Source organism: Carcharodon carcharias, chromosome 10, assembly GCF_017639515.1.
Source record: "Carcharodon carcharias isolate sCarCar2 chromosome 10, sCarCar2.pri, whole genome shotgun sequence".
Lineage (NCBI taxonomy): Eukaryota > Metazoa > Chordata > Chondrichthyes > Lamniformes > Lamnidae > Carcharodon > Carcharodon carcharias.
The window spans coordinates 70,573,284-70,590,587 of record NC_054476.1 but is presented as its reverse complement, the minus strand read 5'-3'; the positions used below and the strand labels follow the sequence as shown (position 1 = coordinate 70,590,587).

The 17,304-nt window shown below is 41.4% G+C and overlaps 1 protein-coding gene across 2 annotated transcripts in view; it reads left to right on the top strand.

Annotated features, from left to right (window-relative positions):
• The window catches only part of mrpl21 (mitochondrial ribosomal protein L21), a 34,341-nt gene that overhangs the window by 4,054 nt on the left and 12,983 nt on the right, over positions 1 to 17,304 (top strand). For both annotated transcript variants that reach the window (XM_041197177.1, XM_041197176.1), the window contains exon 2: positions 10,500 to 10,560. In XM_041197177.1, coding sequence (XP_041053111.1) covers positions 10,500 to 10,560 — 61 coding nt within the window. The remainder of the gene's footprint in view (positions 1 to 10,499; positions 10,561 to 17,304) is intronic.

The following is a 17,304-nucleotide window of genomic DNA, read 5'->3' as shown; positions in this document are numbered from 1 at the left end:
TTTCCTTCCTGTCTGTCCTTTTGAAAAGTCACATACACTGGAGTATTAGCCTGGATTATGTGTTCAAGTCTCAAGTGGGACTTGTCCCTGCATCTTTCTGACTTAGAGGCGAGAGCACCATCGCTGAGCCTATCTGTTTGCTGCAACAAGCCTGTTAGTTTTATTTAAATTGTTTTCTTTTCATTGTTGAAATTTATTTGATGTTAGCCTTTATTTTCTCTTAGATTGCTAGATATTTCCATAGTCTTTACCTAACTCTTTTACTATTGTAGTATCTAAGTTTTTTTAGCGGTCAGTTTCTCAGATTTTTGGAGCACCACATCAAGTATTTTAGTGGTCAGGGCCTCAATGATTTAGTGGTCAGTGGATTGACTACCATGCCAGCCCAGCAGGGACCCCATTGTGTGTATATCCTATTCTATGTGAGAACTCCAGGATACTTCATGCACCTTTGATAAGCATATACACAGAAAATGCTACCCATTGCTCATGCCCTGGGTTCTGGACCTTGAAGGGCAGTTGGAGTTAATGCAGTGCATTTGAGAGTCTCCCCAAATGTATGTTCCAGGACGTGGGCATCATACAACTACAGGAGAGGCAGGAGGTGAGGGAATGGGTGACCACTAGACATGGTAGGAGGAATGGTCATGCAGGAATCTCCAAAACTAGTGGCATTGGATAACTAATTTCCTGTTTTGATTACTGGGGAGATGCCGACTCGTTGGAGAAATGCAATAAAAATCAAAACCCCCAGCACCTTGGAAGATTTGACTGCACATGGGAAAAAGAAAGAGTAGAAATGTAGTTGTCACAGAGGATTTGATAGGGGTGGAGGTTATTCTGTGAAGAGAATGGGAACAGCCAGAAGTGGTGGTCAATGTTGGCACTAATGAAATGACATAGGTAGAAAAAGTATTGAAGTCCTTCAGACAGAGTTCCAGGTGCAAGGAAAAATATTAAAAACATAGCCCCAAAGGGTAGTCTCAGGATTACTGCCAGTTCCATGTGCTAGTGAATAAGGAACAGGAAGATAGTGCAGATGAATGCATGCGTGGAGAAGTGATTGCGAATTATTGCAGCATTGGGACCAGTTGGGAGGTGGGAGCAACTTAAATAGTACTGTTGGAGAAGGTTTAAACTAGTAGCAGGCAGAGGAGCAGAAATGAGACCGAGAACAGAGAAATATAAACAGCAGTAAAATTAGGAATATCCCAAAAATTGTAAGGACCAGATTGAGGAAAGTAGAAAAAATGATACCGAAGATATTAAAACAAAAACAAAAATACCTAGAAAAACTCAACAGGTCTGGCAGCATCTGCGGAGAGGAACACAGTTAACGTTTCGAGTCCACATGACTCTTCAGCAGAACTAAGTAAAAATAGAAAAGAGGTGAAATATAAGCTGGTTTAAGCAGGGTTGGGCGGGGGGGGCGGGGGGGCTGGTGCGGTAGGAGGATAGTGCTGGATAGAGGGCCTGTGATAGGTGGAGATAATCAAAAGATGTCATAGACAAAAGGACAAAGGTGTTAAAGGTGGTGATATTATCTAAGGAATGTGCTGATTAAGGGTAGAAAGCAGGACAAGCAAGGTACAGATAGCCCTAGTGGGGTGAAGGAATCGAAATAGGCTAAAAGGTAGAGATAAAACAATGGATGGAAATACATTTAAAAATAATGGAAATAGATGGGAAAAGAAAAATCTATATAAATTATTGGAAAAAAAAGGTGGGGGAATCAGAAAGGGGCTGGGGATGAAGGAGAGAGTTCACGATCTAAAACTGTTGAACTCAGTATTCAGTCCGGAAGGCTGTAAAGTGCCTAGTCGGAAGATGAGGTGCTGTTCCTCCAGTTTGTGTTGAGCTTCACAGAAGGTATTAAATTGTGTGTATGTTAATGTCTGCAGTATAATCAATACATTAGTAATCTGCAGACACTTATTGCTACCTGGGGTTATACCGTGGTTATATTAACAGAGACATGGCTCAGAGAAGGCCAGGAGTGGCTTCTTAATATTCCTGGATATCGAGTACTCAGGAACAACAGAGAAAGAAAATGAGAAGGTGGCATGACAACATTGATTAAATAGAATTTAAATAAAAACAATTTAGTAGATAGTTCAAGGACTGAATCTATTTGCCTTGAGTTGAGGAACAGAGGGGGTGCTGTTACATTTTTGGGAGATTTTTATCAAGCTTGAAACAGTAAGAAGGAGATCGATGACCAAAATTGTCAGAAAATTTCTAAGGTGTAGAATGAAAATTGAGTAGTAATATTAGAACACTTTAATTGCCCTAATATAGAGTGGGAAAATCATACATTTAAGGAGAAACAATTTTGTTCTGTGCGCAGCAGACCTTTCTCAATCAATATGTCTCTGGGCCAGCAAGGAAAACAGAAGTTTTGGATTTGGTTTTGGGAAATGAAGTTGGTCAAGTGGGGTGTGTTATGGTCAGAACTCAGCTTGTTTAGAATGGCCACAATATAATTAGGTTTAGACTAATTAAGGAAGGAGACCATAAAATATCAAAGGTCGAAATGCTCACCTGGGGAAGAGTTAATTACAACAATTTAAGAAAGGACCTATTACAGGTAGATCGGAAAAGATTAGTAAAGCAATAACAAAGCTATGGAAGACATTCAAAGAAGAGATAGTTCAGATACAAACTTGACATATTCTTTTGAAGGGAAAGTTTAGAGTATCCAAAGCTAATGGGCCCTGAAATAAAAGCTAAAATAAAACAGAAAAAGGAGGCTTATGACAAGTGTCAGGAACAAGATTCAGTTAATAACCAGGAAGATTATGGAAAGCACAGGAGGAAATTAAAAAAACTTATTGTGGGAAGCAGAGATTACGGAAAAGATTAGCAGGCAACACTTAGCCCTAAAACATTTTATAAAGTGTGAACGGTTTGCTAGGGAGAAGATTGGGCCTATTAAGGACCCAAAGGAAAATCTTCGTAGAGACCGAGGACATGATAAAAGTATTAAGTGAGCACTCTGCCACTGTCTTTACAAAGGAAGTGGATGATATGAAGGTTAACAGGAGTTATAGATAAGATAATGAATAGTGAAGACACACTAAAGGGACTGATATTACTGAAAGTTGGTGAGTCATCTGGTCTGGATGGAATAAATCCTAGGCTACTGGAAAAAGCAATGGTAAGAATGAAAGGTATTGATCATAATCTTTCATTGCTCATTGGATACTGGAGTAGTGCAGGAGGACTGAAGAGTTGCTCATGTTAGGCCACTATTCAAGAAAAGTGAGGGAGATAAATCTGTAAACTACAGGCCAGTCAGCCCAACATCATGATGGGTCAAGATATTGGAAACCATTATCAGGGAGAAAATAAACTTGCATTTGGAAATGCATGGTAATCAATGTCTGCAAGCATGACCCTGACCTTCCTGTTGCTTGTCATTTCAATTCACCATCTTGCTGTCATGTTCCCATTTCTGTCCTCCGCCTGCTACAATGTTCGAGTGAAGCCCAAAGCAAACTGGAGAAACTGTACCTCAACTTTCGATTCTGGGTTTAACATTGAGTTCAATAACTTCAGATCATTAACTCCGTCTTCCATTTTGATTTTTTTTACACCTCCCCCCACTTCAGCACACCCCCACCGTAAGTGCCAGTCTGTATCTTGCTCTCATGCTTTGCTTTCAGAAAGCGCTGATCCTTGTTCCGCTATTAACACATTCTGTTATCTGACCTTTGTGCACTATTAACACCCGCTTTAGTCTTTAGCTCTATCATTAGCAATGCCTTTGTCTTGTGTTGATGACTTAGTCATTTTATCTGTTGTGACCTCCATCCTATTCCTGACCTTCTATTTTGTTCCATCTGCTTCACCTTCCCCCCACCCTTGTCAACAGCATAAAACCCATCACATTTCTACCTCTCTTCAGCTCTGAAGAAGTCATATGGACACGAAACGTTAACTCTGTTTCTCTCTCGACAGATGCTGCCAGACCTGCTGAGTTTTTGCAGCATTTTCTGTTTTTATTCTATGTTAGAGCCAACATGCGATTTGTTAAAAGTAAATCATGATTGAGTTATTTGATTTAACAGATCAAGGTAGTGCAGTATTTGTCACACATATGGACTTTCAGAAGGCTTTCTACAAGCCGCAGAGGAGGCTTATCAGGAAGATGGAAGCCCATGGAATTAATGGGAAAATGGCAGGATTGATACAAAATTGGCTCAGTGACAGGAAGCAAGGGGTGACGATGAATGGATGTTTTTTAGACTGGGAATTGGTTCCCTGTGGTGTTGCTCAAGGATCAGTTTTGGGTCCATTATTTGCAATTTGTCTGAGCAACACAAGTGTAGGGAGCAGCATAGCAACATTATAAAGTTTGCAGATGTTATAGAACTTGGCAAAGTAGTGAATAATGATGAGAATCGTTCTGGGCTTCTGGATGACATAGACTGGATGTTGAAATGGGAAAAAGCATGGCAGATGGATCTCAATGCAGAGAAGTGTAAAGTGTGCACAGTAGAAGAATTCATTCAGAAAGACAGAATACTATAATGGCATGATTTTGAAAAGTGTAGATGAGTACTTGGTGTCCACATACACCAAAACTTAAAGGTGGCCCAGCAAGTTGATAAGGTGGTCAAGACGGCATATGGGTTACTTATATTTATAAATAGATGAATGGAATATAAAAATGATGAGATGGTGCTAACCTTTAGAAATCCCTGATTAGGCCAATGCTGAAGTATTATGAACGATTTTGAGATTCACATTTCAGGCAAAATGGAAAGGTTTTAGAACAGGTGCAGAGGAAGTTTCCCAAGATGTTACCAGGGATGAGAAGCTTCAATTATGAGGACTGGTTGGGAAAATTAGGTCTGTTTTCCTTAGAGTAGTGGAGGTTAAGTGATGACTTAACAGAGGTCTTCAAGATGATGCAAGTAATTAGAGAAAATACACTCCCTCTGGCTAGTGGATCAGTAACTAGATGTCATGGTCTCAAAATCATTGGAAAAAGATCTAAGAGGAAGAAGAGAATTTTTTTTCTTTTAGTTGTCAGGAACTAGAATGTTTCACCTGAAAAGGTGATGAAGTTGATTCCATAAATAATTTTAAAAAGGAGCTGGCCAGGTACCTGAGGATTAGAATCTTACAGGGTTACGGATGTGGGACCAAACATGACTGTTCCTTCACAGAGCTAGCACAGGTAAGATGGGCAGAATGAACTCCTGCTGTGTGCTGTAAGCTTCTATTATTCCATGTTTTGCAATTCATATATTCATTTTGATGAAGGACCTGCAATCCTTCTGGTAAGCAAAATATGTTTCATTCTACTTATTCTGCTTCTTTGGAGGTCCTTTCTTTTTGATCATGATATCATGTTGACATCATATTATCTTGTGGGAAGCTGTATCTGGTTTCTGTTACATCAGTCTGTATTTGATATAGTTTCTTCCACAATGTACATCGCTCTGTGTAGAATACTTGGTATGTGCTATCAAAATAGCCAAAGAAATTTTGGGTGAGAATTCAACCCAAGTCTACTTTTGGGCTGGCAAAATGTTCTATTCCAGAAAGCCAGCTGGTGGAGGACAGAACTGGAGCCTAAACTTACACATTTATAAGGTTTTATTTATAAAGATACCCATGACAAATATGCACCTCCAAACCCAACCACCACAGTTTCAGTCTGCTCCTATATACAGGAGCAGAAGTGAATCCCCCAATTAATGCCCACCACCTGAATACAATTACACGCTCAATTGATTTACAATTAAATCAAAACTGGGAATTCTGTATTAGAAGCTGCTATAAATTGGCTCCATAGAGTATCTGTTATTTGGGAGATCATCACACATCACATAATGTCACCCTGGGGGGACGCAAGATGTGGTGGTATTGTCACTGACCTAGTAATCAAGAGACCCAGGGGTAATGCTCTGGGGACCCACCACGGCAGATGATAGAATTTGAATCCAATAAAAATCTGGAATTAAAAGTCTAACAATGACCATGAAGCCATTGTTGATTGTCTTAAAAATCCATCTGGTGCACTAATGTCCTTTAGGGAAGGAAATCTGTCATCTCTATCTGGTTTGGCCTACATGTGACTCCAGACTCACAGCAATATGGTTCACTCTTAAATGCCCTAGCAAACCACTATGAAGTCTATAAGGAATGAAACCGAACAAACCGCTCGGTATAGACTTAGGCACCAGAAATAACAGCAGCAAGCTTAGCCCTGTCGACCCTGCGAAGTCATCCTCGTTAACATCTGGGGGCTTGTTCCAAAATTGGGAGAGCTGTCTCAGACTAGTCAAGCAACAGCCTGACATATTCACACTCACGGAATCATACCTTACAGATAATGTAATCCCAGACACCGCCATCACCATCCCTGGTTATGTCCTGCCCACTAGCAGGACAGACCTCGCAGAGGTGGCAGCACAGTGATATAGAGGGAGTTGCCCTGGGAGCCTTCAACATTAAATCTGGACCCCATGAAATCTCATGGCATCAGGTCAAACATGGGCAAAGAAACCTCCTGCTGATTACCACATACTGCCCTCCCTCCACTGATGAATCAGTGCTGCTCCATGTTGAACACCACTTGGAGGAAGCATTGAGGATGGCAAGGGCGCAGAATGTACTCTGGGTGGAGGACTTCAATGTCAATCACTGAGAATGGCTTGGTAGCACCATTACTGACCAAGCTGGCCGAGTCCTGAAGGACATAGCTGCTAGACCGTGTCTGCAGCAGGTGGTGAGGGAACCATCAAGAGGGAAAAACAAATTTGACCTCATCCCCACCAATCTGCCTGTTGCAGATGCATCTGTCCAAGACAGCATCAGTAGGAATGACCACCGCAGAGACCTTGTGGAGATGAAGTCCCATCTTCACATTGAAGTGATGTGTGGCACTACCATCATGCTAAGTGGGATAGATTGCAAACCAATCTAGCAACTCAAGACTGGGCATCCATGAGGCACCGTAAGCCATCATCAGCAGCAGAATTGTAACCTCGTAGCCCAGCAAACCCCCCATTCTACCATTACCATCAAGCCAGGGGATCAACCCTGGTTCAGTGAAGTGTGCAGGAGGGCATTCCAGGAGCAGAACCAAGCATACCTAAAAATGAGGTGTCAACCTGGTGAAGCTACAACTCAGGACTACTTACATGCCAAACAGCATAAGCGGCATGCAATAGACAGAGCTAAGCGATTCCATAAACAACTGATCCAATCTAAGCTCCGCAGTCCTGCCACAGCCAGTTGTGAATGGTGGTGGACAATTAAACAACTCGCTGGAGTACGACGCTCCACAAATAACCCCATCCTCATGAGGGAGTCCAGCACACATCAGCATACATAACCATATTCAACCAGAAGTGCCGAGTGGATGATCCATGTCGGCCTTCTCCAGGGGTCCCCTGCAGCACAGTTGCCAGTCTTCAACCAATTCAGTTCACTCCATGTGATATCAAGAAATGGCTGAAGGCACTGGATAATGCAAAGCTTATGGGGCCTGACAATATCCCGGCAGTAGAACTTGTGCTCTAGGACTTGCCACACCCCTTGCCAAATGGTTCCAGTACAGCTACTGGTATGTACCCGACAATGTGGGAAATTGCCCAGGTATGTCCCGTCCACAAAAAGCAGGATAAATCTAACCCGGCCAAGTACCACCCCATTAGTGTACTCTCGATCATCAGTACCGTAATGGAAGGGGTCATCAACAGTGCCATCAAGTGGCACTTGCTTAGAAATAACCTGCTCACTCACACTCAGTTTGAGTTCTGCCAGGATCAGTCAGCTCCTGACCTCATTACAGCCTTGCTTCAAACATGGACAAAAGACCTGAACTCCAGAGGTGAGGCAAGAGTGACTGTCCATGTAGCATTTGACCAAGTGTGGCATCAAGAAGCCCTAGCAAAACTGGAGTCATTGGGAATCAGGGGGAAAATTCTTGTGTGCTGGAGTCATACCTAGCACAAAAGAAGATGGTTGTGGTTGTCGGAGGTGAATCATTTCAGTTCCAGGGCATCACTGCAGGAGTTCTTAAAGGTAGTGTCCTTGGCCCAGCCATTTTCAGCTGCTTCATCAATGACCTTCCTTCCCTCATAAGATCAGAAGTAAGGATGTTCACTGATGATTGTACAATCTTTAGCATCATTCGCAACTCTTCAGATACTGAAGCAGTCCATGTCTAAATGCAGCAGGACCTGGACAATATCCAGGTTTGGGTTGACAAGTGGCAAATAACATTCGTGCCACACAAGTGCCAGGCAATGACCATCTCCAACAAGAGAGAATCTAACCATCGCCCCTTGACATTCAATGGCATTACCATCGTTGAATTCCCCACTATCAGCATCCTGAGGGTTACCATTGACCAGAAACTGAACTGGATTAGCCATATAAATAAAAATACCTGGAAAAACTCAGCAAGTCTGGCAGCATCTGCGGCGAGGAACACAGTTAACGTTTCGAGTCCATATGACTGCTGAGTTTTTCCAGTTATTTTTATTTTTGTTTTGGATTTCCAGCATCCGCAGTTTTTTGCTTTTAGCCATATAAATACTCTGGCTACAAGAGTAGGTCAGAGGCTAGGAATCCTGAGGTGAGTAACTCACCTCCTGACTCCCCAAAGCATGTCCAACAGCTACAAGGCACAAATCAGAAGTGTGTGGAATACTCTCCACTTGCCTGGATGAGTGCAGCTCTAACAACACTGAAGAAGCTCAACATCATCCAGGACAAAGCAGCCCACTTGATTGGCACCCCATCCACAAGTCATTCATTCCCTCCTCCATCGACAAACAGTGGCAGCAGTGTCTACCATTTACAAGGTGCACTACAGGAACTCACCAAGGCTGCTTAGACAGCACCTTCCAAAACCACAGCCGCCACCATCTAAAAGGCAAGGGCAGCAGGCAGATGGGAACACCACCACCTGAACGTTCCCCTCCAAGCCACACACCATCCTGACTTGGAAATATATCGCTGTTCCTTCTCTGCCACTGAATCAAAACATTGGAACTCCCTTCCTAACAGCACTGTGGGTGTACCTACACCACATGGACTGCAGTGGTTCAAGAAGGCAGCTCAGCATCACCTTCTCAAGGGCAATTAGAGATGGGCAATAAATGCTGGCCTAGCCAGTGACACTCGCATTCCATGAATAAATAAACAAAAAAATATTTTTTATTTCACAGCATTTCCCTGGTCAGTTCTGACTGTGAAAACTTTAGTAGGAGATTAGCACCCATGCACGCTGTTATTCACTGGCACAACCTGTGAGAAAACTAATGCTGTTTTATACAAAATATGACTAGTTTCCCCATTATAATGGCAAGCCTATTCAATAATAAATGTGCACTTTGTGTCATGTAGTACGACTTGAGTTGTGGACTTGTATTTTAGCGGACAGTAATGAAGTGTAGGTATATTAATTATAGAATAGAATGATAGAACAGTACAACGCAGGAGGTTGTCATTTGGCCCATTGTGCCTGTGCCAGCTCTTTGATAAGACAATCCAATTAATCCCATTTCCCTGCTTCCTCCTTGCTTGCCATGTAAAGTTTTCCTTTCAAGTATTTACCCAATTCTGATTTGAATATTATTGAATCTACTTCCATTTTCCTTACAGGCAGTGCATTCCAGAGCACAGTAAGTTTCCTTCTGTTCCCCCTGGTTCTTTCGCCAATCACTTTAAATCTGTATCCTCTGGTTACTGACTCTTCTCCCTCTGTGAACAATTTCTCCTTATTTACTCCACCAAATCCATTCATGGTTTTGAAGGCCTCTATCAAATCTCCTCTTCATCCTCTCTGCTCAATGGAGAACAGCCCCAGATTCCTCAGTCTATGCACGCAGTTGAAGTCATTCGTCCCTGGTATCATTCTGGTAACTTTCTTCTACACTTGACATCCTTCCTAAAGTGTGGTGCTCAGAATTGAACCCAATATTCCAGCTGAGTCCTAACCAGTATTTCATAATGGTTTAGTGATAACTTCCTTGTTTTGATACTTTATTTCTCCAATAGTAAAGCCAAGGATTCCATATGCTTTTGACTGATGTTATTACAGAGTGTAGGATATTAATGTGTAATGACCAGTGTTATATGGACAGTGCAAAAAATGTAACTATGCTCATTAAAGAAAAACTCAGCATTAGTGGTTGTAGAGAAAAATATTCTGTCTACAATGAAAAGTTCTTCATGTTGAATTTGGCAGGGTGGGGGAAGAAGTGAAAAAAATTGTTTTATTTTTGAAAACAAAAGACTGACAAAAGAATTTGAACTGAAAGAGACACAGTAAGTGCTCGGATTTCAACAAACGAAGACATAAAAATAGAAATCCCTTTTTAGCAGAAATGTTCCAAGAAGCAACGAGAACAGAACATGCTTTATTCAAAAAAGAATGTGATTTAAATTGTTTACACAAATTCAAAAACCGTTTCTGATTTAGATTTTATATATATAAATAGTGTGTAACAAATGGTATTCTCTTTTCTCAGTGTCTTCATTGTCATCTCCAACAAGATATCAGAGTTCTCAAAGCAGTGTGATTCAGCCAAGGTAATTGGACATTTTAGTAGCTACTTATAAGTCATTACCTCTCCACTATTGTCCAGCTGGGTGGGACTGCTCTCATTTGGTTCCATAGACTCATAGGTGTTTACAACACGGAAGGAGGCCATTTAGCCCATCATGTCCACACCAGCCTACAAAGATCTGACTACACTAATCCCATTTTCCAGCGCTTGGCTCATTGCCCTGGAGGATATGGCAACTCAAGTGAATATCTAAATACTTCTTAAATGTTACAAGAGTTTCTGATTCAACCACCCTTTCAGGCAGTGAGTTCCAGGCTCCCATCACCCTCAGGGTGGAAAAAATATCTCCTCAACTCCCCTCTTAGCCTTTTACCTCTTACCTTAAATCTATGCCCCCTGGCTATTGACCCCGTCCAATCTTTCCTCATAGCTCAGACTCTCCAGCCAAGGCAGCATCCTGGTAAATCTCCTCTGCACCCTCTCCAGTGCTATCACATCCTTCCTTTAATGTGGTGACCAGAACTGCACACACTATTCCAGTTGTGGCCTAACCAGTGTTTTACACAGTTCCAGCATAACCTCCCTGCTTTTGTATTTTATGCCTCAGCTAATAAAGGCAAGTATCCCATATGCCTTTTTAACCACCCATTTACCTATCTTGCCAACTTCAGGGATATGCACACCAAGGTCCTTCTGATCTTCAGTGCTTGCCAGGGCCCTACCATTCATAGGCATCCCTTGCCTTGTCAGCCCTCCCCAAGTGCATTACCTCACACTTTTCCGGGTTGAATTCCATTTTCCACTGCTCTGCCCACCTGACCAGTCCATTGATATCTTCCTGCAGTTACAGCTATCCTCCTCACTACCACCCTACCAATCTTCGTGTCATCTGCGAACTTCTTGATGATACCCCTATATTTAAGTGCAAATCATTTATGTACACCACAAACAGCAACGAACCCAGCACTGAGCCCTGTGGAACCCCACTGGAAACAGACCTCCAGTCATAGAAACATCCCTCTACCATCACCCTCTCCTTCCTGCCTGTCAGCCAATTTTGGATCAAACATGCCACTCTGCCCTGGATCCCATGGGTTCTTACTTTCCTGACCATACTGCCATGAGGAACCTTATCAAAACCCTGGCTAAAGTCCACGTAGGTGAAATCAAATGCAGTACTGTCATCAACACTCCTAGTTACCTCCTCAAAAAATTTGATCAAATTTGTCAAACACAATCTTACCTTAACAAATGCATTCTGACTATCCATGATTAATCCGTGTCTCTCCAAGTGCAGATATATCCTATCCCTCAGGATTCTTTCTGGTAACTTCCCCACCACCGAGGTTAGACTGACTGGCTTGTAATTTCCTGGTCTATCCCTCCCTCCTTTTTTTAATAATAGGACAACATTAGCAATCCTCCAGCCCTCTGGCACCTCACCTGTGACCAGAGAGGATTTGAAAATTACTGCCAGGGCCCCTGATATCTCTTCCCTTGCCTCCCTCAAAAGCCTGGCATACATCGCATCTGGGCCTGTGGATTTATCCGCTTTTAAGGCCGCTAAACTCACCAGTACCTCCTCTCTCTCTATGTTAATTTCCTCTAATATCTCACGGTCCTCCACCCTGATGTCTATACCTGCGTCATCCTTTTCCATTGTGAAGACCGACGCAAAGCATTCATTGCAGACTGTACCTATATCTTCCGGGTCCACATACCAATTACCACTATGGTCCCTAATTGGCCCTACTCTTTCCCTAGTTATTCTCTTGCTCTTCATATATTTAAAAAACCCTTTTGGGTTTTCCTTTCCCACCAATGCTTTCTCATGCTCTCCCTTAGTTTTCCCAATGTCCATTTTAAGATACCCCCTGCACTTTTTATGCTCCTCTGGACTCTGCCATAGTGAGCCCTCGGTATCTGCCATAAGCATTTCTTTTCCTAATCCTAACCTTTATGCCCCTTGACATCCGTTGTTCTCTGGACTTGGTCCCTCATCTTTTTCTTTACAGGAACATATTTGCCCTGTACTCTCACTATTTCCTCCTTGAATGCCTCCCCCTGCTCTGACAGTTTTATCTGCAAGTAGCTGATCCTCATCCACTTGGGCCAAATCATATCTCATCTCAGTAAAATTAGCCTTTCCCCAGTTTAAAACTATTATTCCCAGTCCAATTCTCATCCATTCTTGTCTATCTAATCACAGCCAAAGAACCACTTGCAATGACTTCTCTTCCCGCTCTTGCACTGTTGCTTCTGGTATCCCCCAAGGATCTATCCTTGACCCACTTCTATTTCTCACCTACTTGCTGCCCCATGGTGACATCATCCAAAGGCACAGTGTTAGTTTTCACACATGCGCTGATGACACCAGCACCTCACCCAAGTGCTCCACTAAATTATTAGCTTATCCAACATCCAGTACTGGGTGAGCAGAAATGCCCTCCAATTGCATATTGGGAAGACTTGAGGAAATTCAGAGCTATTCTCTTTCTGAAGTTAGGCTTCGGTCATCACTCAAAAGTCCGTTCCCTAGCTACCAACTTTAACCTTCTCCCTAGCAACAGTGCACTCCTGCTCCAAAGTCATATGTTCGAATCGATTGACTCCTTTATCACTCAAGAATCTAAGGTATAGGGGGTAGACAGAAAAGTGAAGTTGAGACTACAATCAGATCAGGTATGATCTTATCATGGCAAGGGGGCCAAATATTTCTGCTCCTAATTCATATGTTTGTAGGAGAGTAAGCCAGTCCATTTGCATCCTTGGTGTCACATTTGACCCCGAGGTGGTTCAATGTCATGCTTTGTTTTATAATGCTCCTGTAGAGCACTTTGGGACATTTCATTACGTTAAAGGCACTATAAGTTGATGTAGTCATAGACATCATACAGAGCACAGCAGAAGGAGAAGCTCTTTCCACTACTAGGTGAGTTGCTAACTAAACACATATTTAAAATAATTGGCAAAAGAAGCGATAGGGGAATTAATTTTTTTTACACAGCAAGTTGTGGCCTGGAATGCACTATCTAAAAGGGTGGTGGAAGAAGATTCAATTGTAACTTTCAAAAGGGAATTGGACAAATAATTGAAGGAGAAAATTTTGCAGGGCTTTGGGGAAAGAGCAAGGGAATGGGACAAATTGGGTAGCTCTTTCAAAGATAAGGCATGATGATCCAGATGATACCTTTCTGTGCCTTATGATGCTGTGATATCTCAACAGCAATGATGGGCTAATTTGATGTTCAGTTTTTATAAAATATTTAAATGGGACACATCCCGTAACTCTTGAACATCTCTTGTTCCACTTGCTGCTTGAGCTATACAAAACCGCAAGAAAGGTGTAATCAGATTGTTCAAGTAAATTCCTTTTCCCCAAGATGACAATTACTAATTGCTGCACAGTACAGACTGATTGGCAGTTGAAATCTCTCTGGTTACCCTTGCATTTAGGTCAACAGCTTTCAAACCTTCCTGTGTGAGCCCCGTTGCAAATATTGACATGATTCTGGATGCATCTAGACCTAACTTCAGAAAGAGAATAGCCCTGAATTTCCTCAAAAGTATCTCCATTGAAAGACATTTTTCCAGTGCAAAAGTCCGAGGAAAATGTAACATGAGTTTTGCTGATTTTCACAATACTCTGTAATTTCCTCTGGCCCTTGAATTGCTTCACCGAGACCCTTTCTAAAGCACCATTTAGCATTGATCTTCACACTGTCAAATCAGCTGTGAGTGCAAATTTCTTGGATTTTCATTCCATGTTCAATTATAGCAAGAAATCATGGCACAAGTGTATGAGAGGTTACCTACTAGCAATGTTATTTATGGTTCTCATTCATTTCTCTGCCTGGGAGGACCATTCAAGCATTGCAGCTTCATTTTTGTGGTTTGGTATTGATTTTTCACTTTTTTTGCATACTCTGAGACGTCAAACATTACTTCCATGTGAACCCTAAGAGATGTGGTAACGGACAAAATGGCCACCATCAGTGAATCAGTGCAGAGGTAATGAAGCATCAAACATCAAGTTGGCAGCAGTGGATTCTTTGGTCACTCTGCTAGAAGGTGCTGCAAATCACCATGAATGGACGGTGAAGATCGCGAGTATTTGCCACTCTCTTGGAGCCTTCTTCTTATCAAGCATTCAGTCATGCCAGTAGTGAGGTCACATGTCGAGACAACTGGCGCACAAACCAGCAAGAGTTATGGCATAACTTGTCACTTACAGCATTCCAAAAATTTCCCAGCCAATGCACAACACATTTTTCCATTAGTCTGGTAAAATAATAGATAACTAGTAAATGAACAAATAAAAAGAAAAATCCCATTGGAAAAGAATTGTTCCTAAGGTCAGGTAGATCTTGCTGATATTCATCCAGTTTGAAAAGCACTTATGGTATCTACTCGTGTAAAAGTTGAATATTTGAGACCAATTATTTAGGCCAAAAGTCATGGGGTCAACTGTTACATGGGTTATGTTTTTGAGAGACTGATATACTTGCTTTATTTGGACCCAAAAAAAACAATCATAACGGAGTAAGAATTCATATAAATTATCCAATATTTATTTATTTGATAACATTACAAACCACAGTAAAATATCTGTTATCCAGCACTTCAACTAGAATTCTCTATTGACCAGAATTCTGGGGTTGGGTCTGATTTTTGAATGGAGATGTCAAGTTCACCAGTAATAGTTTTCGGCATCTTGTCCTCATTATGTAACACCATCTCCCCTCAGCACTGCTTACTTGATTCACATGTTTCCATACCTCTCATGAGACCTCAATACTCATGTGATCATCCTGGAGCTTTCTGACTGGATGAAAACACAGAACTCACCTTACATCTCAGTTAACCAGCATATTTGGTTAACCAGCACCTCGCATTCCCGGAACTTTTTCCTGTATATACATTTCATTCAACACAATATAAATATATACCATAATGAAATAACTTCAGCACTTCACATTGAAATCCTTTGAAATCATTCTGATCACCACCTGAATTACCAAACAATTCATTCCAATAGCCTGGTTGTATAACATCATCATATGGATCTTCCATGTCTTCTTCTTCACCATCATCGTTGACAATACCAATAACTTTGGCATCATAGTTCCACAACTAACTTTACTTGTTACTGACAAGTGCATTTGATATTCCACATTTTAGAAATGATTTTTTGACAATTTTTGGGATCATTTCACACATCTACTTCCCAATGACAGAACATTGCTGGTGAGGATGCTTGCATATTTCAGCCTTCCAACATCCCATTGTTCGCATCTTTTGGATATTGTCCTTGAGATGTTTATTAATCAACACATCCAATGGCTGAACAACACTCGTAAGACCACCGAGAACGACTGTTGCGTCGGTTGATCTCACATCACGGACTACATCATCGATGAGGTGGGATTTGAACATGTCCCAGATGAGTAAACATTTTTCTTTCCATAGTCCTCCTGGTCTCAAATTCCACATTTCTTTGATCCATTTCTTGCAACTGCCTTCATCCATCCAGCCTTTCTCTTGAAAATGGATGACAACCCCTTTCTGAAATTTCTTTTTGGGGAGAGCTTTGCACTTGAATATCGCCATTGGCTTTAATTCTGTGCCATCAGCCATACTAGGTGGAACCTCTGTGAACCATGTCTTCTAGTGGCCAAGACACAAGGACAGTTTTTTCAGCAATTTTGGTAGCAATCTTGTTTTCTGGCATGTCAAAATTAATCATTATTTCATCCATATTTCCGGTGCAGCCCGATCAATATGCATTCTTCTCGCTGTCAGATGACAAAAAGGTGGGATGTAATGATTTTGTCATCGAGTTCAAGTGGCAGATGCTGTGAAATTTTTGTTTTCTGACTGATTACTAAACCATGCTTTCTCATGAATTTGTGCGGCACCTGGCACTGACCTTGATTTCTAGAATGCCATCTGATTTTGCTTCTCTGAAGACGTTGAGTTGGGTGACTGCGGATGATAATATGACCATCTTGCCGATGGTCACTAACCCATTCTGCCATTTTTTTTCTCCATGTGAGGCCACTTGCTCGGTCTTCCTCTGCCAGCACGTTTGTCTTTTGGCATCTTTTCCGGTTTATTGACTTTCTTTCTCCAGCCTCTAATTATTTTCTGTGAAACATTAAACTCTTGCTGCTGCATACTTGATATTCTTTCTCAAAGGCATTGTGATAGACCATGTGGTACTGTTCAGTTGGCTGGAAGATTGCTGCTAGGATTAGCAGAGGCAAAATCTAAAGGTTCCCTTGTGTACCTTTAAATTAATGAACCGTAATTATCACCACTAAGTAATTAATAATCACAATATGATTTGATTCCTGAAAAACTAGGGTCAACATACACAAAATTGACTTTTACATAAGGAAATATGGTATATCTCATTTGTTGTTTGTAACAATCTTTTTTAAGCATACAATGTAGTAATGTATCACAGTGCCTGTAATGACTTCAAATTATTGAGACAACAGGGTTTATCCAGTTATGTTCACAGATTATACATGTAGCATTTACCATATTACCAAAAATAAAGCCTGTCATTTTTTCATTGCAAGATCAATTTGTACCCCATCACAATGACTTTGAATGCCATTGGTCTTAATAACTGAAAAACCATTTTTGAAAGCTTCAATGCAGTACTTCAATACATGGAGTTCATAAATTCAGTGTTTATAACAACGAATGTGTTAATTAAATTTACTAGTGATTTAATGCTTTTTGTCATTTGAAATTA